Source organism: Danio rerio, chromosome 13 (genome assembly GCF_049306965.1).
Source record: "Danio rerio strain Tuebingen ecotype United States chromosome 13, GRCz12tu, whole genome shotgun sequence".
NCBI lineage: Eukaryota > Metazoa > Chordata > Actinopteri > Cypriniformes > Danionidae > Danio > Danio rerio.
In genome coordinates, this window is record NC_133188.1 from 26,389,167 (window position 1) to 26,412,495 (window position 23,329).

Below are 23,329 nucleotides of genomic sequence, written 5' to 3' on the forward strand. Positions count from 1 at the left end.
TGCCAACTGGCCCAGCCAGGACTGGAACCAGTGGCCTCCGTGTCACCGCGGGTTTATTACTGTATCTCCTTCGGAAAATGTTTTTATTGAACCTAGCAAGTTCTCTCACATCCACCATTCACTTAAATTCCAGCTCGTCCAATAGCGAGAGATTAGGGCGTGGCTTCTGGTGAGCCAGCATGTGGTTTTTAGCAGGTGTGGTATACTGCTATAAGGTTGTTTACACGAGTTAGTTGGCGCAAGCCGAAAGTACACAAGACTTCGCAAAATACACGGAAATAATGCGATAAAACCAAACGCTGCCACTGTTTGAGAGTGAAGAGTTCGATTGGATAGGCCTGTTTGAGATTTAGCTGAGACGCCAAAAGGTAAGCAGCTAAACGCAAGCAAAATAGCCTAATATCAAGGAAACAATTAATCATGTATCTTACACGACAGAGAAAATAGACATAAATATTTAATGTTACTGGTGACACTAGTGGAAGAAAGACAACTTGTTTTACTATTAAACACCATTTTTGTTTTAAGATAAATAAAATAGTAATGTAGAAATTGAATAAAGTAGGTTAAACAGTAGATTTAAACAACGTGTCAAGTTCTGGCACATTGTTTACCACTTGGAATATTATGTTCAAAGTCCCATAACTTGCATAGAGGTTTTATATTTGGAGACATTCTCATTAATAATATAATTTCATATAAAATATTCTTTGCAAATTCTAAATAGTGAAATCATATTTGCAGCAAATGACTGATAACATTGTTCACAGCGAATTATAGTGTTAATGTTATTTAGAAGTCATACGTGCATGCTAATTCCAATTGAATATTCAAAGTAACATGGTAAACAATACAGACTGCAAAATGAACGAATGTGCGAATATAAAACCAACTTTACCTCTGTATAACTTGCTACCTTTTTTGAAGACGGTCAAAATGTCCGACTTAAACCAACTTTATCTGACGCATTTATCCAGAAGAACTATAGGCCTACTTAATATTTTTGAGTAATGTCATCACATATTTTATTGTTAATCTGGTCCAATGGAGAAAATTTAAACCCTCTTTTTTTACAATATAGAAGTCATATATATATATATATATATATATATATATATATATATATATATATATATATATATATATATATATATATATATATGTGTGTGTGTGTGTGTGTGTGTGTGTGTGTGTGTGTGTGTGTGTGTGTGTGTGTGTGTGTGTGTGTAAACATTATATTATTATATTAATGTAGTATATATATATATATATATATATTGACTTCTCTATATTGTGAAAAAGGGGGTTTAAATTTTCTCCGTCGGATGAATGAATGAATATATATATACATATACATACATATAAATAAAATGTCTTTCAAAGCCACTTGCTGAGCGCTGCCCATATAATATAACTTTGATGTGTGTATGGCAATACCACCCATGACCACAAAGGGGTGGTAAAGGCAAAGGATTCTCCGCCTCAACGCTGAGTAAAAGCCACCAGAACAGTCAGTGCAAAACATCCTTCCTCACAGGACTGTTAATAAATTAGAGCTCAAATTAGAGCCTAATTTAAACAAACAAAAATAAACTCATAACACGATAAGGTGCAGTGTGATGTCAATAGCGCATAAACACGAAGGAAAGTGACACTGTAAAATCTCCTGGAGTCTTAGATGTTTGCAATTAACGAAGCTCGCACTTGAAAAAGTAAATTAAGATGAGAGGGAAACACACAGTTGGACGCTGATTATGCGACACTGAAACACTAGCGACTCATTTTCTCCAACCACAGGTGGTAAATTCTGTTTGTTTCATTTAGTGATTTAAGATTCGGTTAAAGCTGTAGGTGGCAACCTGTTATGTTATGTACTGTAGCAATAAAGTGGCTAAATGTAAATGTTTTATATGCTTAAAATATGCTTATAGTTCATAATAAATACAGTGAATTTTGCATCATTGCAAGCAGTAACCCTAAAACAAACGTTGATTTTTTTAAGGCTATAAAAAATATATATAATAAAGGCTATAAAAAAAAAAAAACTAATACTACTAATACTTCCCTTCTTAGACTTTACAGACCTGAAACTTGCCTATAGCACTTATTCATTGTTGCTCTTGGTTGTGTAAATTGCTTCCTTGTCCTCATTTGTAAGTCGCTTTGGATAAAAGCGTCTGCTAAATGACTAAATGTAAATGTAAATGTCAATAATTAAAACTGTAAAATTGAGTGATGTTTCGTGTAATTTCATGTCTTTCATGAACATATTCAAGCATGCAAAACTAACATTATCAATATTTGTAATGATGGTTTGTTTCTTTATTAGTTTATATTAGCATATATACTATTGTTATATCGTATTTTATGGTGCCCCTCTATATTTGTATAAAAATTTGGGTTGAAACTACTCGGCATTATTTAAAGTATAGAACTATATTAGAGGCAAGATAGAGTGGGGACGAAAGGACAATTTACAAAAGATAATGATTTTAGAAGAAATATATTTTTGCTGTGGTTACTAACTTATAAGAGTGGTCTATTAAAATCAGGTGTTATTTTGTATCAGTGTTGAACAACTTCAATATAACTTCACTTTAAACAAAAGTTGCATGTTGTTGTTTTGACCACATAGGCAGGGATGAAAGTAACACATGAGTGGGTCAAAAGTAACACAACAATATTTGCTAGATTTACTGGCGTAATCTTGTTTATTTTAAATACATCTGACAATGATCTTGTTAATGTTAACTGTAAACATATTTTGTCCTATATCTTTGCCAAAAAATCTTAAACTTCATTTTCCTTTTAAATTTCACTTCCGTCAAATGTTTCTAAAGCAATCCAGCATTGCAAAATGTTACAATTGTCAATATTTTAAAATTATTATTGGCAAAATGGATTAATTTGATAAAACATCTGAATCCAAACTCTGCAAACTCTAATGTGGAAGCAAAAAATAAGCTTTGTCTATTAGCTGTGGGGCATAAATAACACTGTTACTTTCGTCTCCTTGCCATTTAAACCTGATTTACTTTTAAACTGGAAAAACTTAGACATCGCAAACTTAAGGATGTGTTATTGCACTAAATAACATGTAGATTGATCATTAGTGTGATGCATGAAAAGAGAAACACATAAGGAACGCTACAATTATTTACTTTCTGCACTTAAAAACAGAAATTTGGAGCTAACTGTGGGAAACTTGAAACACTCGTCTCGAAATCAGGTGATATTTGTCAGCTCCATCAATGGTTGCATGCTGAATGTGCTGTTATAGCCTGTAAAGCAAATGTTGTCAGGGCTTTAAGAAAATACCTTTGATTGACTGATTGATTGATTTAATAATTTTAACAAAAATATGAGTCCAATTCGATTAATTCATACATATTTTAAAAACTTTCAAGGATAAAATACACAAAAAAGCCACAGGCTTTTTCCATTGTGGTCCTCGATATTATTGATATGCTGTGTTACTTTTGTCCCACGTTATTTTCGTCCCCGCTCTTTTTAATAAGTTTTATTTATAGTTGCATGCAGTTATGCATTCTATACTGATATTACACCAGTAAGTATGTTAATAGGAGTCTTGTCATTTAATAATATGTATGTAATATCTATATATAGATCGATAGATAGATGGATGAAATAGATGAAATGGCATCAATCTACAGAGATATCGGCCAGTATTTCTCTGTTGCAATTGGCAGATCACAGTAATTATCCCAGAAAAAGCCAAAGCAGCACCAATACTACCAGATTACAGTTGTGTTTGCGATAAGGAAAAACGCTAAACACATGCAAGGCATTCTTTCTTTTTACTACGCTTGTTTGCAGTAATGAAAACAGGCCAACCAATCTCCAACCAGTCTCTGTCATCATCTTGTGGATCGCGTTGTATCTCTGAAATTATAAATATTTAAAATAGGCACTATCCTTATAAAGAGATAAAAAATCTATATTATAAGAGATAAAAAAATAATAAATAAGGGAAAAATGGCAATTACAATAATTGATTTGAATATTTGGATGTGTGTTTTTCTTATAAAGTGCAAAGTATGTGTAGTGACATTTGCTAACTGAGATCCACAGATTCAAAATTATAGCAAATAAAATTAAAGCAAATTAATATTATTGCATGTGGCGACCCCAGATTATTAAAGGGACTAAGCCGAAAAGAAAATGAATGAATATTATAGCAAATTCAAAAATGTTGACATTACAATAATGAATTGCTTAGTTCTTTGTTAGTTCATGAGAGCTACTAATTTTAAAAGTTAATAAAATAACTGCTATGTAAAAGCAAATGATGAAATCTTTTTTTAGATACGGCTCACTCGAATCTCAAGTTAGCAGAGTTCATCTCAACAACTTGGAAAGAAGTTGACTGGTTAAGTTTTAACAAGCAGTCCCAAATACTGACCTACTTCGGCTGTGCTGGAGTCAGAATTGTTCATTTAAAGCTCAGAGGGCTTGATCTCTGCATAATGTTTATCTTTTTTCAGTTGGGGAAACACACTTTTGTCTCATGGTGCGGAGTAGATGCTGTAATGTCGGCTTTTCCATACTTTGTGCAAAGCTTTGATCTAACTCGCAGCGCTGATCAAATACACTGAATGCATCCAGGCTAATAATCTGTACTTAATTATTTATTTTTGTTCTTTTGTAGTCTGTATGATTGATCAAACATGTCAAAATGTTAATTGCATAGAGGTGCTGCACACAGCAGGAGTGGGGGAATCACTGTGGAATAATCAGTTCCGTCAATAATAAAAAGACAAGAGAAACTTTTGCCTTTTTTAGGAGTCAGAAAACCTCTTGAGATTCCTCTATGTGATTATTCTGCTGCATATTGTAGATACTATTGCAATGGATTTTACTGTTTAATAATTCAAATATAACCTCAGATCACACTATGAAGCATGTATACATTTTGAAGCTTTTTATGATCTTTTTAACTGGTAAAAAGTGCACCCTTTAAGAGCATATTTATTTTCATTTAGTGCATACAATACACGGGCAGACTTTAATTTGAAACAACATTTAAATATTAAATAAATGAAGGGCGAACAAGGCACTAACTAGCAGCTGTAAAACTTTTCCTAATGAAGAATTAAAATTCAGGAAATAATTAAATTAGTCATCCGTCAATTCCCATGGCTGGAATAATTTAACAGCCTCCCCTCATTTCCATTCCATAATATCGCTGCCTCATTCACAAGCAAAAACAAAAAATCCAGGATATTTTTCACAAATCAGCAGGACCATTGTGATTATGTTTTTTAAGAAACATAAACACAGTCCTCTATGCATCATTAAACATAAAAAAAATCATGAAGGAAAAAAACGCCTCTTTAATGAAGCAGAATTTCTCAAATGTAGTACAAAACCAATGCATTGATAACTTTAATGCTGAATGTGCCATTTATACATTTGTTATATTGTTATTGTATTTATCTAATACATAATCTTTTCAAATTTATCTGATACATCTGGCCAGTATAAGATTCTAACGGTATGTTTGATGGAACTGTGATTACTGGACTAAAATATATTCTTTTAAAATGTCTGGTTTAAAAACAAAAATGTTTTCCCCTTTGAGCACAATATACTTTATTTTGAGAAACATTTAAACTATTTTGGATCAGTAAACATGTCAGACTAAATAATAGAAATGAGTCTTCATTAGCTTCAGAAACACAGATTTCTTTACAATTTAAAACAGCATTTTTGGATACCTTTTCAGCTGGGGATACTGTTATCCTAAAAACATTAAAAAAAGAAGACGTAAATAAAAAATATTATATATATTGTACCTTAGAAACGATACAGCAGAAAATTTGGCGGTTTTAAAACCTTGACTTTTCCAAACCACAGGATACCTTGAAAACAGTTTTCATCCCATGCCAAATTCAGATTTTTTGAAGTAATGTCATTCTCGTCATTCATTATCTGAGGGTTAAGATTAATTCTTCATTTAGTTACATTAAGCCATATTAAGCCATGTTATGTATGGTTCGCAGAACCAAAATAGCTAAACGGTTTGTATGTTTTTTGTAAGCAAGTATACAGTACTTTAAAAATACTCAAAAATGTCTCTGTCAATGTTTTCAAACAATTATATTGGATTTATTATTTATTATGGATTTAAGTCATACAAGTGCCAATTTCACATCTGTCAAATCCATGACAGAGAGATATCACATCCAAAATGTAGCTTTTTCCTCATAAATGCAGAAATTGATTATTTCATATACATAATTAGCGTTATTTCTTTTGCTTTGTGCAATTTAATTTACAGAATTTCTCAGAAGTGTTGTACGGTATACTGTAAAATTTCTAACATTTTTGTCACATTCATAACGCATGTTTATTTTCTTCATTTAAAATCTAAAAAATGATTCAGATTGATATTTTTCTGATTCCATAACTCTCTGGTTATTTGTTTTGGAAATATAAACAGATGCTTCAATATAATGTTAATATATACTTTATCTGTGAATTTATGTTTTGAATTTTTGCTGCAAAATTCACATCCATAACGCTCGAATTGCTCAAAAACAAATAAGTTACCTTATTTCCTTAATGTTGTAACAACACAAAGGGATTGTGTGGAACCAAGCATTTTGTATAGTGCAGAATGGATTATTCTCTAAATCAGAGGTAGGGAACCTATGGCTCGCGAGCCACATCTGGCTCTTTGACCAAAGACTGTATGCGTTACTCTCCAGCTGTCTCCCTTCAATAACAATTTATAACAGTTTTAAAAATGATAACCATGACTAGAAGTCAGTTTTCGATTGAAAATTCAATTATAAATCCCTTTTTAATTGTAATTTTTAGAGCAAAATGAATAAGAACTCAGTTAGCAATAAAAGGACGTTTCAACCAATCCGCGTGTGCGGCACTATGGATAAAGAATTGCGACACCAATAAAGAGCAAACAACTTGCATTTTTATGGCAATCTTCTCATGTATGTAATTTCAAACAACATCCATGAGTGGTGATGGCGAAAAGAAAAACATTCTATAAATTGTCCTTTTTTTCCATTCATGGACTTGCTCTACATGTGATGCTTTATATTTGTTTATTTTTGAGTTGTGCATGGACATAAATAAAGTTTTTGTTTACACCTGTATTATTTAATCAATCATCTTGACAATGTCTACATGCCTCAATGCATTGAGATGCGGCCATGTGATAGGCTGATTACAAATTTGTGTTAAGGAGTTGGAGAGGTGTACCTAATAAAGTGGCCAGTGGCTCTTTAAATTCATTTGCTAAAAAAAATCATAAAAGGCTCTTTGCTGAAAAAAGGTTCCTGACCCCTGCTCTAAATGTTAATCAAATGTAAAACGATTTGATTTTACTGCTTAAGAACATTTTTGCGTTAACTGCTTGTTAAAAAAAAACAGTTCATATAGTACTGATTTAAATTGAAAATAAAAAGTGTGTAATAATATACCTCACAGGGGACAAACTGCTAAAATCAAACTTAAGCAAACATCAGAATTCCTAAGCAATTTACCTCAATTGTATTTACTAAAACACCAATTTTTACTTGAGCATCTCTGTAAAGTGTTCCTTTGGATTTAACCCATAGTGCAGGATGTCCTCTTTAACGGAGGCCCAGGCCATGCGTGGAGTGGTGAAGCTGGCGGTCCAGTCGCCCGTGGAGGACAGAAGGACAGCTCCTCCACATCCCTTCACCCTCTGGCTCATGTACTGCAGCGAGGCTTCAGCGGCGCCTACGGCTGATTTCCCTGCATTGCACAAGAAAACACTCAAGTATGTGTCAGTGTCAGCAAAGTTAGCAGCAGAACTTTATCTCCCTGCCATCCCATTTATTTTTGCTGTACTTTATCACAAGCATTTCCTGTCAGGCTTGTACATTGAGGATAAAATATAGAACTGCATAAATAGATGGTAGGGATTTTAAGGTTTAATAAGGCAGTAAAAATCGTATAATGCAGTAACACCTGTTACTGTCATAAACCAATGCGGTATTATCCACCATTATAAGGATTTTATTCACTATTCAATAAGATATTGTTATTATTATTATTATTATTATTATTATTTTATATTCAATAAAGTATCCTGAAAAAAGAAGTGTTTTCCCAAACATATTGAGCAGAATAACTATTACCCTTGAGCATCAGATCAGATTTTGAAATGATATCAGGAACTTCAGCTTTGCCAACACAAGAATAAGTTACAATTTTAAAAAAATATTGAAATAGAGAACATTTATTTATTTTATACTGTAATGTTGTTTCACTATAATAGAGTAAATACAGTATCGTTAATCATAGCGACATCTTTCAAAAAACTGACCGTCTTACCACTTTCACATAATTTTTCATTGTGCTCTTATTTTCTTGGTGTTTTCCAACACAATAGAACAATCTAAAGTGCATTTGGTCTCTCTGTGTTATTTGGTGAAGCGCTGCACCTATTGCACAGCATTTGTATCCTTGCTAACCCTCTCCAGGTCTTAAAGTTAACAATAGATGTTGCTCTCATGGTTTGCTCATTCCATCAATCTTAGTGAAACAACTGGGCTGTTAAAAACAAGTAGAAAACTTCAGCTTATTGCAAAAAGACAAACACTGCATCAGTATACTACAGTATAGGCGGATTAATATCTACATGGTTTAATTTATTTATTTTCTGTGGACATGTTCTGTAAAAGCTATACTGTAATGTGCCAATTACATTATTTTTCTTTCATGTGTCCAATGTCAAAGTTTATTTTTTTCTTTTGAGCAGTCATTTTGTATTCCAGCTTTAACTGGGGCCTAGAAATGTAACATTTATAGATACAGCTGTGGGAAAAGTTTGAGGAGCCGCTTGGAAATTCTCAAGTTCTCTGAGGTGGATTTACTTGATGTGGGTTTGAGTAAAATATGGTTGTATCCGATAAAGGTTTGATAAAAGGATTTTTTTTTTCCAGAAAATGAGGTTTAGTTAGAATAACAGATATTTTCATTGGTTTGAAATTCAAGGTTATTCCGGTAAATATTGATTGGTTTCAGTAACTCTTTTGAAATTAAAGCATCAGTATTGACTTTACATACACTACCGGTCAAAAGTTTGGCCTCAGAATGATTTTTAAATGTCTTAAAATAAGCTTATCCTTCTCACCAAGGCTGCATTTATTTGCATTTAAATAAAAAATTCAAACAGTTCAAATTGTAAAATTGTAAAATGTTATTGCATTGTAAAACAACTGTTTAAAAGTAGTTAATAATTTAATTTATTCATTTATTCCAGTGATTTTAAAGATGAATTTTCAACTTCATTATTCCAGTCTTCAGAGTCGCATGATCCTGCAGATATCACTCTAATAATAATAATAATAATAATAATAATAATAATAATTATTATTATTATTAATAATAATGGTAATGATAATAGTAGTAAAAGCAATAACAACTGGAGTAATAATGTTATTTGAAACCACATACAGTTAGAAAGCAGTTGTTAAAAATTTTAATAAATATTTAACAAGTCAACATTTTTTTTACATTTGATAAATCCCACCTTGATGAACAGAATAATAAATAAAAAAAACTGACCCCAAACTTTTGACAGGTAGTGTACGTTCATATCAACAAGTCTGGCAACAAAGATCCCCCCCCCCCCCATTTTATGTGTTAAATAACAATTTTATTTTAAACAAAGAAATGCTAGTACTTTGTAGAACAAAACGAAAATGCAATCTACTTAAACACATACTGTAACTATATATGAGAAGTTTTATCTGTTTTAATAGCCAAAATCAATTAAATCAAAGTGATGGATTTTTAATTAATTTATAATTTTTTTTTTTTTTGCTAAAAATCATTAGAAAATTAAGTAAAGATTGTGTTCCTTGAAGACATTTTCTCATTTTTCTTCTGTAAATCTGTTTTTCTCTATTTAGATTTGTTTTAATTCACAGGTTCCATATTTTCAAATGGTTTTATCTTGGTCAAATAATCTCCTATCCTAAAGATATGCATAGATAAAAGTCTTGTTTATTCAGCGTTGAGATGGCATATAAATCTCAATTTCCAAAAATTCACAATTATTACTATATGTATTATTACTATGGTCATAATTGTAAATCTAAAATTGTAAATTTTGTTAATTGTAAATGAACTGAGAATTTTCAAATGGTCTTTTGTATTTCTATTACTTAACCTTGTATATCAAATGAGGAGGACCCTATAGCACTCCCAGTAATTGCTAAAACCATTAACTGGTGTAGAAAAACAGACTATGTGCCATTGCAGTATCATTACCACAGAATGCCAACAGCCTGCTGACCCTTCACACTCTTTCCACAGACAAACACACACCTCATTATCATCTGCCTTCTGTGGCAGCGCATCCGATCCTTCCTCTCTCTCTCTCTCTCTCTCTCTCTCTCTCTCTCTCTCTCTCTCTCTCTCTCTGTCTCTCTCTATCACTCTCACTCTCTCACACACACACACATACACACCAATTAAAATGACTGGCAACAGCAGCATCCCATTTTTGTGCGATTTGACATTCATTCTTGGTTATACAAAATCTAATAATAATAGCTACATGTGGTTGAGGGTAAATGGGGTATAGATGATCGAGACCTTGTACGCCAAAACAATATGAATACAAGTTGCATAATAGTAAAAACATGAACAAATAAGAGGTATAGCAGTGGAAAGGTGATGCGAATTTGTCATAGAAAAATATAAGTAAAAAATAATGGCCATTAAATGTATGTTTGTGTGTAATTCCATACACTTACATTGTTTTATATTATAACTATTGGCTGCACAATATATCACTAAAATATCATTATTTTGATATGTAATATGAAAATAGTTTATCTTTATAAAAGAGCAGTGCAATAAATTAAAAAAAATTTGTGCACCAAGGATTTGTGTGCTTCATTGATAAGTTGGTTATCCAAATCTGACCAATTAGATGCTGCCTATCAATTTCAAACACCACTCCAGTAGGTGCGGTTAGGGGAACCTAGAATTGAAAATAAATACAAATGCTGGGAGACAAGAGAGAAAAAATTACAACAGCCAACAAGAATCAGAATGTCTGCCAAGGTTTTCAGTCATTCATGGTGTTTTAAAATCTAAATGTTTATTTTATTAATATTATTGTGCAGAACAATATCTATTATCTGTTTGTTAAATGGCCATTATCGATAATTTTGATGATTTAAAAAAATATACTTGGTAACACTTTATTTTGATGGTCCATTTTAATATAAGTAGACTCTCTGCTTAATATCTGTTAATAGCTGCTAAACAGACATTTAACTGACTATAAGAAACTTTGCAAGTACATATCAGCTTACTCTTACTCTAACCCTAACCCTAACCTAACAGTCTACTTATAATCTATTGCAAATTAGTTGGCCTGTAGATGTAATGTAACTTAGGGTGCTTTCACACGTGAATCGATTCAGTTGTTCCGAAACAGGGATTAAAATTGTTACAATGTTGCTCTTTGTTCTTGGTTCAGTTCGCTTTCACACGGCAAAGTTTCTAAACAGAACAAAAGAGCTAAAACAAGTCACGTGCGAGCAAACTCTCCTCACATTGGTCAGAGTTTCATGGTTTATTTTGGTTTGGTGTATTATGGTTTTAGTCCTGCTCAGCTGTCATGTGTCCTTATTTTAATTTATGATGATAAGCAATAAAACTTTATAAGTTTTATTAACTTTCTCATGCATAGCCCTTGGCTAGACTGCAGTTAGGTTAATGATTGTAACGATAAACAATTCTTGTTAGTTGCTAGCATGCTTTCACTTTTGCATTTAACATAAAACGCACATTTACTGGTAGGAATGGCATCTCGCCCTACTCCTAATTCTCTCTTCTTATAGCCATATATGCCTATTGCATATCCATAATACTCTGTAATATAGCTGGACTCGGATCGTTTTGCTTTCTCACTACAATCGATCCGCTCTAGAGTTTGTTTTAATCGAGGCGAGACTACCTCATTCAGGCGATCTCGGACCGATTGATTTGGCGCGGATCCGAGCGTTTCACATTTGCTAAACAAACGGCGCTGACCGGGCAAACGAGACAGGTTCTGAAACAAAAGTCTTGGTGTGAAAGCACCCTTATATTCAACAAACGGACCACCAAATTAAAGTGTGACTAACTACTTTTACACTTTTTAAAAATTTATTTATTATCACAACACTTGTTCAGCCCTATATCAGTGTGACATGCTATACTCCATGTATTCCTATACATTTTGTTGTTGTATTAGTAGTGGTAGTAGCAGCAGCAGCAGCATGGACATAGATTTCAGGGCAATGTTTTGATATAGAATATTTACTCTGTATATTATTTATTTATAATATTTATCTATCACTCTTTGGGACTTTATTTATCACACTTTGGGTTACAGGACTTGCATGTGAAATAGTTTATTTAAAAATTTGATGGTGAATTTTCTGCATTATTGCACAAGTCTTAAAGGGCACCTATTTTACCCCTTTTACAACATGTAAGTAAGATAAACCTTTGGTGTCTCAATTTTGCCCATTTTGGTGTCTGAATACAGTGTAGTTGTTTTTGTAGCTTGTGGCTTTAAGTGCGAATGAGCTGCTTCTTCCTGCCCACCGTTCCCATGTGCATGTCTGTTTCTCCTGCGTTACATCAAATAAATAGCTGTCATTGACAGAGACAGACTCGGGTGAAGCTGAAATACAGCTCATTTCTCAAAAATACCAAGTAAGTTTATTTCATGTATTTGTGGTGGAGTTTATTCAAGCCTTTCTGAAATGATGAGTCTCACACAAATGTTGTTTGCAGTACACACACACACATATATTAGCGTTTATTGAAACTATGCGGCTTTGGTGATTACAGCGGTTAAGGATTATAGTGATTTTACTGTCTTTATTACAAACGTGCTCTGTTTTAAAAACATTTTAAACTTATAAAAATCACAAACTTGTAACCGATGTTTTATTCCTAATTTAATCAAGGTATGCAAAAAAAGCTCTGTGGACGTGTATTCATGTTGATGTTGTTGTTGTTGTTGTTGTTGTTGTTGTTTTTATAGACACATGGTGCCTGTCAATTCGGTGGATGGGGAAAACTCCTACGTCACATTGCGATGGGCCTCAAAATCACTAGGATTTGAATCCTATTTTAACGTCAGGACATTTAAAAAAAAAGACACTTGTGTTTCTATCACCCCAATATAACAGTAGAATATACATACAGACAGTTCAGTCCAAACAGCTTACAAAAGGTGATTTTCATCATGGTGCTCAAGAAACATTTCTAATCAATGTTGCTTTCTATTTTAAGGATACTTTATTTAGGACTCTTTGACTAATGAAAAGCACAGAGAGCAACATTAAAATCTTTCATTGTCACAATCTTTTTTGCAATCTTTGCTTCTTTAATTATGATCTAAAAAAAATCATGGTACCCTCAATTCTTGAAAGGCAATGCATATTGACATTTTTGGATTCAGCATAAAATTAAGCAAATATGGTTAATTTTGTATCCCTAAAATGTAAGCAAGTGTGCATGCCCACTTACACATTCATCAGGATTAGTGGAAATGTCTCATACCTTGCTCAACGTGAAAGAGGATTAATCTGGCTAAGGTGACTTTGAGAATAGACTCTCCATGGCCGGTACAGGAGACTGCGCCGCTTCTATTGTCTGCATATCCACCAGATCCTTATCGCACAGGAAAAAGACACCAGCACAGACAGTCACACGTTAATGTGTGTTAACCCAGGAGAAAACACTCTGACAATTGAGTATTGATCAGAGCTGACACCTTCAAACCGAAATGGCTCATTCAACCGAGGCCCTGCTTCAAAATTAAAGTTGCTGTGACACTGAGATTAGCTCTGTCCTCCATCTCTGATCAGACTCACCTATAATAGGAGAATCACCAACTCTTCCCACCATTTTGTTTCGAATTCCTCCGGTGGATGTAGCGCACGCCACATTACCCGAAGAGTCCAGAGCCACCGCTCCAACAGTATCATGACCCCTGTAATTATAGAAAACATGTTAACAATATATTTCCCAGCACTTAGACATGGTGTTTTCAAAAGGTGCTTTGAAGAGAGAACATTATTATTCATCACACTCAGAGATGTGCCTCTAGCTTAGTTCCTCTTCATCAGTACAGGAACTCAACTTAATGCGCCACGCTCATAATCTCCTGGATAAAAGCCTCAAACTTCCTTCCAAATTTAGCCTCGGTGCAATTACTCTTGTTTCCAATGCGATTTCCAGTCCACAGAAATGCATGTTGTTCAGTTCTGGAGATGTGAGAGATGTTTGAAAGCGAGTGTGTTAATGACAACCTCACACATGCTTTCAAGAGTGCCAGCACACCCCAAATTGACTCATCATCATCTGCCTTTCTACAAAGGAAAAGAGCAAGAATAAGTGCCCTTCGCTACTCTGATTCACAGCCGCTAGTCTAGCAAAGTACACTCATAGAGATTGCAGGGAAAGTGTTGTAACAGTTGAGATATTTTTGTAGACACACATAAAAAAGTATGCATTGTTCTTCACCAAAACAAAACAATTCTTATGATGTGCACATCAGTCTTCCCTGCCAGTTCACTTTAAAGGAAATAGAATAGAGAGCCGAATGTGGGATGAACAGACACCCTTGTATTTCGCAGCCTTCATATCCCAAGAAACTCTGATTAAGGCAGCGGTACTGTGGAAAACAAGCGTATGTTATGAGTTTGAAGCCGCGAGGAGGACAATAGTTCAAGGTGAAATTAAAGGAAGCAGCCTCCGTGCCATTCTCGTCAGAAATGGGAGAGCAAACATGGTCCTCGTGGAGAATATTTGTCTGAAGCAGCTGGCAACGAATCACTTGTCAGGTCTCAGATTCGAGGCATCAATCATTTTTGGCAGGCGCTTGATTGCTCTTTTAAATCACCGGCGATGCCTGGATCTTGCTCATCGGTTCAGAGGAAAATTGGCTTTTAAAAGCAGCTTGACGGTGGACTGTATTTCACACTTCAAAATGATCACAGAGTTTTGCTGAAGATCTTCACACATGTATGAAAGGCATAATGAAGCGTGACAATATTGGAATAAAATTTGGTCGAGTTCTCATTAGGAAGAACAGGTGGTCTTCATTTTTTTAATGTAAATAGGTTTTCTATACACTAGTCATTAAGCCTAAATGTTGGTATATGTTTATCAGTGTGTGCCTGTTTTGGCCTGACTGTGTAAAAGTTAGATCATGTGTAATATAAAAGTACACATACTTTGAGGCAAAGCCACACTTGTGAGATAATCACAGTTTGATGTTCTTTTAAAAGATAGCTTTTCTGGCAGGGAAGAAGGAAAATGTGACCATTTAGTTGTAGACTGGAGCCCCCTTTGTTCTAAAACGGTCATGCACTTAATTTTAAGTGTTTGCAAAGGGCCTCTTAAAATGTCAATTTTTATTTAGAAGAACTTGCCAATGTTTCGGTTCTGTTCACTAAAGTAGACATCATTGGCACGCGCACGTCCTCTCTGTTGTAAACAAACAGTGATTTGTGATTTTTGTGGCCACAAATTCATCATTACATTAAGACAGAAATGACATTTTTGGATGAATTTTAACTTATAAATACAGTATGTGACACTTTTAACATCATTTGGAGGTGTCCATGTTGCTAACATAAAACAGTGTACAGACTTGTGCAACCGCCTTTACCCTTCTCTCTGGAACTTGAAATTATAATTGACTGAATAATAGAAAAGCTGAATTAAGATCGCATGTAGGGTCGAATCAAGATCTTTTTTTCCTTTTTTGATTAATCGGGCAGTCCTAGTCAATAATAGACTTATTTTCAGCCTTTCTAAAATCCTACCTCAAATTAGTTTTGTTTAAAAACTAATATTTGATCAAATAAAGTGAACAAGAGATTATTGTATTGCTAACATTCTTTCCAAATGCTATTCTCTGTCCCTACACCAAACATAGAGGTGACATGAGCAAAGACTTTTAAAGCCCATTATACTCGGTGTGTAATAATCTTCTAACGTGTTGTGTCTACTATATGCTCAAATTGGTGGGTGGGACTAAACAGGCAGTAATGTAATTATGGGTTGACCATGTGTCCTCTTTTTCTCAAAAATTCCTTCTTTTTGGGACCAAAAAAAGTGTCTGGCTGGGATTTTTAAATGTCCAAAATGCCAGGATTTTGCTTCTGAATACATTTTTGCATTTACATTTTACTTTTATTATTCATTCATTTTCTTTTCAGCTTAGTCCCTTTATTAACCTTGGCTCGCCACAGCGGAATTAACCGCCAACTTATCCAGCATATGTTTTACACAGTGGATCCCCTTCCAGCTGCAACACATCTCTGGGAAACATCCATACACACTCATACACTACGGACAATTTTAGCCTACCCAATTCACCTGTACTGCATGTCTTTGGACTGTGGGGGGAAACTGGAGCACCCGGAGGAAACCTACGAGAACGCAGGGAGAACATGCAAACTCCACACAGAAACGCCAACTGACCCGCGACCTTCTTGCTGTGAGGCAACAGCACTACATACTGTGCCACCGCGTCACTGTATTACTTTTATCATTTTACTTTCTCTTTCGTCTCCCACCATTGGTCAGTCATGTATGTACACAAATATTGGCCAGTGCATCTTAATCCCTCAGCACCAAAGCAACAGCCAAGAAAGAGAGCAGCAGCTTTTACTTGTCACTTGTACACATGGCTCCTGAACAGCCAATAAATGATTTTGAAAAATTTCTTAATTAAAAAAAATTATTTTAAAAGATGTTAAATGCAAACAATTTTTTTTTTGTTTGTGATTTAATCCATTTGTTGAGGGCCAAAAGTTTAACAGAAAAGATGTCAGTATCATGTCAATATGTACAGTATATAAAGTTCAGTAACATAGTTAGCTAATATGTCAAAGGAGAATTTGACTTTTTAATTTATGAGCTGTTTAAGTTGGCCATAAATTTTCTCTGGCCGTAAAATACAAGATAAAATATAGCTAAACTACCTAAAAAGGCATGTAAATTAAAATAACCATTAGGTAAGATCAGCTGTCAAATGCAAATGAAAAAAAAAAAGAGTTGTAAGAACCGATTTAAATAAGAAAATCAAAGAGGCCTGTCTAACGGACAGTTGCAAATCAATCCAAAGTCTAGGACAGGCGTGACCAACCCTGTTCCTTGAGATCGACCTTCCTGCAGATTTCAGTTGTAACCCATATCAAACACACCTGCCTGAAATCATCAAGTGCTGTTCAGGTCCTAATTAATTGGTTCAGGTGTGTTTGATCAGGGTTAAAGCTGAACTTTGCAGGAAGGTCGATCTCCAGGAGCAGGGTTGAGCACCACTGGTCTAGGACATACCACAGTGAAAGTTGATCCCTTCTAAGCTTACACTTTGTTTTTGGCACAATCAGCAGAAGCTGATCAGCTGACCTGAGAGAACGAGTGGGCTTATAGGGGTGTATCAGCTCAGCGATATAAGGTGGGGCAAGACCATTTAGAGATTTAAAACCAAATAAAAAGAATCTTAAACTGTATTCTAAAATTAACTGGCAACCAATGAAGCCAAGCTAACATGGGGAAATGTGGTTATTTTTTTCCAATACCAGTTAACAGGTGTGCTGCAGCATTTTGCACCATTTGCAAACGGGCAACAGCAGACCTGCTACTCCTCACATACAGTGCATTACTGTAATCTATCCGAATGGTCATAAAAACATGGATTACTGTCTCAAACTGTTTTTTTGGTATTTAAAGTATATTGCTGTTTGTTAGAAAACACTGTCTATGCCAGCAAAGCATCACTGGATCAGTCAATATCATGAGTTTGGTGTGGAGCTATCTGTTTGTCTAGGCCAGGGGTGCCAAAACTCAGTAATGGAGGGCCGGTGTCCTGCATAGTTTTGCTCTAAGTTCCTTCAGCACACCTGCCTGGAAGTTTCTAGTATACCAAGAAAGAACTTAATTAGGTGGTCCAGGTGTGTTTAATTGGGGTTTAACTAAAATATGCAGGACACCGGTCCTCTCAGACAGAGTATGGGCACCCCTGGTCAAGGCAGTAGCACAAGGAGACTAACTGTGCTGTGTAAGAAATTTGATAATAACAGAAATAATCTTTGGCCATGAATAGTACAGTACCCTTATATATTACATCACTGTCCAATGCTTTATTCTGATGTGATCTCCATCGAATAAACTGGAAGGACTGCCATGCAAGTGTACTTTTATAAAGGTATAGTGAAGCCAGCAGGGCAGAGGAATGCCATGTAATCACCTAAATAAAGGTGGAGGGTAATGGAGTTCTAGGGCCTGTGTGTTAAAAAGCCCAGTGATGGTGGTACAGGGTGAGCAGAGGGAGGCTATCAATAATGAAGCCACAGCGGGCGGGATGAAAGGCAGTAGCTCAGCCAACTGTCACTTAGCACCTCCACAGCACTATTTTTACAGACTCCCTCAGGGGCTGAGGTTACACCCCGCCACGGCCCTGACTCCACTAGTACTCAGCACTAAGCCTGGGGAAGTGGAGGTGGCAGGTACGGCTGCTTTTTCTGGAGCCCACACCACTCTAACTGCACTGCCTGAAGCCTCGGGGAATGACTGGAGCGCTGTGAAGGCCAGCTTGTGAATATGCTGAAATTCTGAAATTTAGACCACTGTTTCTTTTAAAGCTACAAGACTCAATATTATATTTAATGTAGATAGAGGCTAGATGATGATTTATCAGCCGATAATTACAAGCAGCAAAGATGGTACAAACTCAATCAAACAATACAACAGGAGAAAAGAAAAAAAAAAATTCAGTTATGAGCCTTCAACTGTGTAATACATCACATCTTGATGCTTATATAATAAGTTATTTAAGGAGTAACTGAACTTGTTTTAGTCCAATTAGGTTCACATCTTAAGAATTAGAATGAAAATACATCAGATAAAAAAAACCTTATAATAACATCCAAGCAAGTTGTCAATTTCAGACAGATAATATACAATGTTGTATATCTTATCATATACCCGGCGCAATAAGGGTCAAGACGTGTTTGCTGTGATGTGTTGCTATTTTCAGACCAGCTCAACCCTAATTTTTCTGTTTTGTGCCACTTGTCTAAAAAGCAAATCCATTTGTGCCACTTTGTGGACTCATGGGTGTTCCGGTCTAGTAAAGAGGTCTGGTAATGATTAGTTCAGACTGCGTGATTTTACCCCCGATTTTGGCTCGCCAACAGGTTTTGAGAAATCGCCGACAAATGCCTAAAAAACACAGGCAAATCGGTGCTCGTGCACGTGAGTGACAATCACACAGTATGAACTATTAAAGACACGATCTGAGAGAATCGCCGGTGAGTCGCTGATGCCTGCGAGATGTTTGGCATGCTAAATATCTGGAGCTGTTGACGATTCAAATCATGCTGTGTGAATTTAGTTTTGACTAAAAATAACATCATCGTTCGCCTACAGCCAATGAGAGAGCGGCATTCACTTGTGTGTGCGTGTGTGTATACCTGCTGCAGGCCAGCGGGAGGCTGGAGGGGAAGTTAAAAGCGCTTTTTTTCGGTTTATTTAGACCCACGAAATGGAGGAATAACTAGTGGATGTTTGACATGACTCAGGAGCACCTGTCTCTGTTTGACGTTTCATTCAGAAAGAAATAAGTTTTTTATCAATGTTAAGGAGAAATGGCTAATTCCCTTTAATCCCAGGTGAGCAAATATGTACATTTTCTACCCCATTAAAGGCTTCTTTCTAATTATGTAGTTAATAACAAAAGATATACTACGTGTTTTTGGCTGTGAGACGTAGTTTGGACGAAGTTGTCGGCGATTCTTCCTATAGTAAAGTCATGCAATGTGAAAGTCCCTGTCGCCGATCCATCTTGCAGTGTAAACAAAGCAGCGACGAAACGCTAGCCCAGATAGTCAAGCAGTGTGAAAACATCTGTGACACTTTGAAAATCATGCAGTCTGAACTCGGCATGAGGCGCATTACTATTTTGAGGAACTAAAATATACTGTGCAATACACCAGCTAAAAGCAGGTCTTTAGTCCAGCGCAGAGCGCATTAGTTGTGTGCCTCGCTTACACATTAATACACACAGGATGAACAGCAATACACAAAAATCTTGCAAGTGACAAAGATTTAAAGGATAAAAATGTTACAAAAATAATTATTTTCTACATAAATATAAAAACCACTACCTCCATGCTTCCCCTATCTCGGGAGTTTTTTTCTGTTTATTCAGAACAACTTGTTTTTGTTTAATGTTATTATTATTATTAATTATATGCATGTTTATTTTATTGAAAACAAGCTTAGATTTGCCCACCTGTCAGGTTTTGGACCATATGAGGGATAGGACTTGTGTTTGGAAATTACTTAGTTATTATTGTTCATTTATTCGTTATTATATATGTTATATACGTTAACTTATAAATAGTTTTTAAACAAATCTTTGCACTTAACAAACAATAACTAAATATGTAGGCTAATGGATGTCTGTGTGTGTAACACCGTTTCATTATCCATGAAAGAGAGAAAGAGAAAGTAAAGAGGCCGAATGGAGGAGGCTCATTCTTTATCCTTGTGCTGCAGATGCTGATTAACTGTTTTCTTGCTAGTGAAGCGTTCAGTTTTTCCTCTTACAAAGTTCGTCATGTAAATAGCAAATGCCCCATGGCGCAATGCAACTGATTCTTAAAGGGAATGGGAGATGAAACTCTAATTGGTTTATTCTCAACAATCTCATAATTCATTAAGAGAATAAGAACAACCCTCTTAGACGATGAGCCGAGGTGCAGAGTGTATTTTTCTGACCTTAAAATAACAAAAGTGGATTCGGACACCCTTAATGCATTTGCGCCCTTTAGAGTTTGCACCTAGATGGTTAAAATAGAGCCCTTTGTCTTAAAAAAATTATTGAAGGAAAAATGTATATGGTTAAAGTGGAAACAATTTGCAAAATACATTTTTATAAATATGTTATTCTTGATTGCATTAAGCACTACAACACATCTAAGTTGATGATATCTTTCTAAATTTAAATGAACAGCGAACTTTCTCTCTAAAGATGAAACTTTTTCACTGTCAATCGTTTATTCTGCAATTTTTGCACCACTGCCTTTGTTTATACACATACAAATGTGGCAAACCAAAAGCTTTTAATTTTAGGTTTGGGAAACTCAATTGAATAGGTTTGCTTCATGCGGGGCCGTGTGACCAATTGGAAGACTGATGCCTAGCAGCTTGCCCGAATAATTAAATGAACACAAACTTTGAACTTGTAAAATTGTTGCATTGCAATAAAGCAGGGTAGAATGCATAACTTTTTCATAACTTTACATATTTTTTATCTTAAATGTATTTATCACTGCAGCGAGTGAAATATTATAACAAAAGTTTTTGTGTGCATAGAAATTTCGTGTGCTTGGTGTCTAGTGAAATTGTTTTGTAGTGTACAGTATCTCACATTGTAGAAAAAAACATTAAGGTAAACCATTTATATGTTGATTACCCCCACCCCCATGAGGAATGGGCATTTAATTCATTTAATAATAAGATTAAGATCACCCACCATTGTGTGTTAAAAAACTTTTTGACTCCATCAGGATAGCTTTTGCTATGTTCCCACTCTTTCCGCTCCAGCTCAGTCACCAAATCATGAGCTACTGGAGTACCAATGTGCTCCGCAAACATGCTTGCCCCTCTATCTGTCAACATGACATGATCTGTCTGAGAAAAAAAAACACAGACACACGCACACACACACATAAACACAAAAGCTTTTAGAATGATGATTATCAGCAGCATTATCCTTACCCAATCCAACTGTCTGACATCACAGTTTCCAGATCAGATATTAAAAGTCAATAACAAATGGTACTAATATAACACTCACTGTGTGGTGTGCTAATGCTGAAAAATCAGGATCCTAACCTTTATTCCCATACTAAAATTTCAGCGATTTATTTATTTTTTTCTGAAATGTTCAATTATTAGTGTCTGGGACGGTGTGAGCCTGGGGACTGTATAGTACACCAGGGGTTTTTAATGTGCTCATAAACCGTTAAGGATGGTATTCTTACTTGAAATGGAGTGGAGGCTTGGACCTAGAAAAGAGTATTTGATACGTCATGACTTGGCAAGCAGATTTCATACTAGATTTTCAAGCTCCTATTAAATATTCATGTTTGAGGCATGACTAGTGTTATTTATGTTATACAACGCGACTTTAAAGTCTTGTCATGCAATGTTAACCACAGACCTTATTTCCACTCATAAATCAGAAATGTGCTGTACAGAAAGCCTAACTGAGTCAAAAATCCATTCCAGAGGAAACTCATGGCGAATTTCCCTCATGGGTGACACACAAAACATCTCAATAGCAGGCATTCGGCATTGCCTTTCTGCAGATCATGTAAATTGAGATTATACTTGTTTAACTTGTTAAAGAGATCTAATACATATATGTGTATTAGCTAAAACTAGGCTTAATTTGGGCTGTTAATGAACATCTAATAGTCCAACACTAGACTCACTCTCAAATATGGATACATTACTGTCAATTTGATGACAGTCTAATAAAATATTGTTACATTCTGTTAGAAAAAAAACAAAATTTATTAGATCTATCAAATCTATTAGACTTTATTTAAACAAAGGCTGCTGGGTGTAATGATAACTATAGTTATATTCTGTTATGATCACCAGTTGCAGATCGCTGGACAACTACAATTCAGCCACTGAATAGAACTACAACTACCATAACGCCAATCTGAACCCATTACAGCTGGTAATAATTCAGACACTCACACACAGCTGAAACTTGTCATCACTGATTCTTTGTCACCTGTACTGATTATTCTCCTGTTTATGACCACAATTCTGGCTTTCTCTGTTTGCCCCTGTTTTGACTGTTGCCTGCCTAACTAATCTTGCGCTGTCATACCTTTTAAGTATTTTTCCATATTTCTCCCATATTTTTAATCTTGAAAACACGTTGGAATTGATATAAAAATGTCTGCATTCACTTTCTATTTATCAAAGCTGTTTGTCGATTATTACCTTTATATGCAACCTCTGAATCAGTGAATGTGCATATAAGCCCTGACTGACCCCAGATCAGCTTTTATACATGCCATTTAAAAAGGAGCTAAAGTGCAGGACACTTTGGGATTTGGGTGTGTGTTTAAACAGAAAAATACACCTAATTAGATGTAATCATGTCTGTCCTGTGTGCTTTACTTCTCTTAAATGAGCACAAACCGTTACTAATGTAAACGAATGCTTTCATTGTGGATCTGTGCATTCTTAG

General features: G+C 35.1%; 1 protein-coding gene and 1 long non-coding RNA gene across 4 annotated transcripts in view; one reads left to right on the plus strand and one right to left on the minus strand.

Annotated features, from left to right (window-relative positions):
* Positions 1 to 208: 208 nt before the first annotated feature.
* Positions 209 to 8,231, plus strand: si:dkey-103j14.4. Its single transcript, NR_188714.1, has 2 exons — positions 209 to 368; positions 7,605 to 8,231. It is a non-coding gene; the product is annotated as a si:dkey-103j14.4 (long non-coding RNA).
* The window catches only part of si:dkey-103j14.5, a 51,355-nt gene continuing 32,258 nt past the window's right edge, over positions 4,233 to 23,329 (minus strand). For 2 of the 3 annotated variants that reach the window (XM_073920878.1, XM_005156924.5), the window contains exons 4-7: positions 21,590 to 21,747; positions 13,908 to 14,026; positions 13,594 to 13,704; positions 5,335 to 7,764 (exon numbers count right to left, since the gene is read on the minus strand). In XM_073920878.1, the coding sequence (XP_073776979.1) occupies positions 7,559 to 7,764; positions 13,594 to 13,704; positions 13,908 to 14,026; positions 21,590 to 21,747 (594 nt within the window). In that variant the 3' untranslated portion in view covers positions 5,335 to 7,558. Of the gene's footprint in view, positions 7,765 to 13,593; positions 13,705 to 13,907; positions 14,027 to 21,589; positions 21,748 to 23,329 lie in introns of all 3 variants that reach the window. The other variant, XM_694048.9, reaches the window with a different exon arrangement.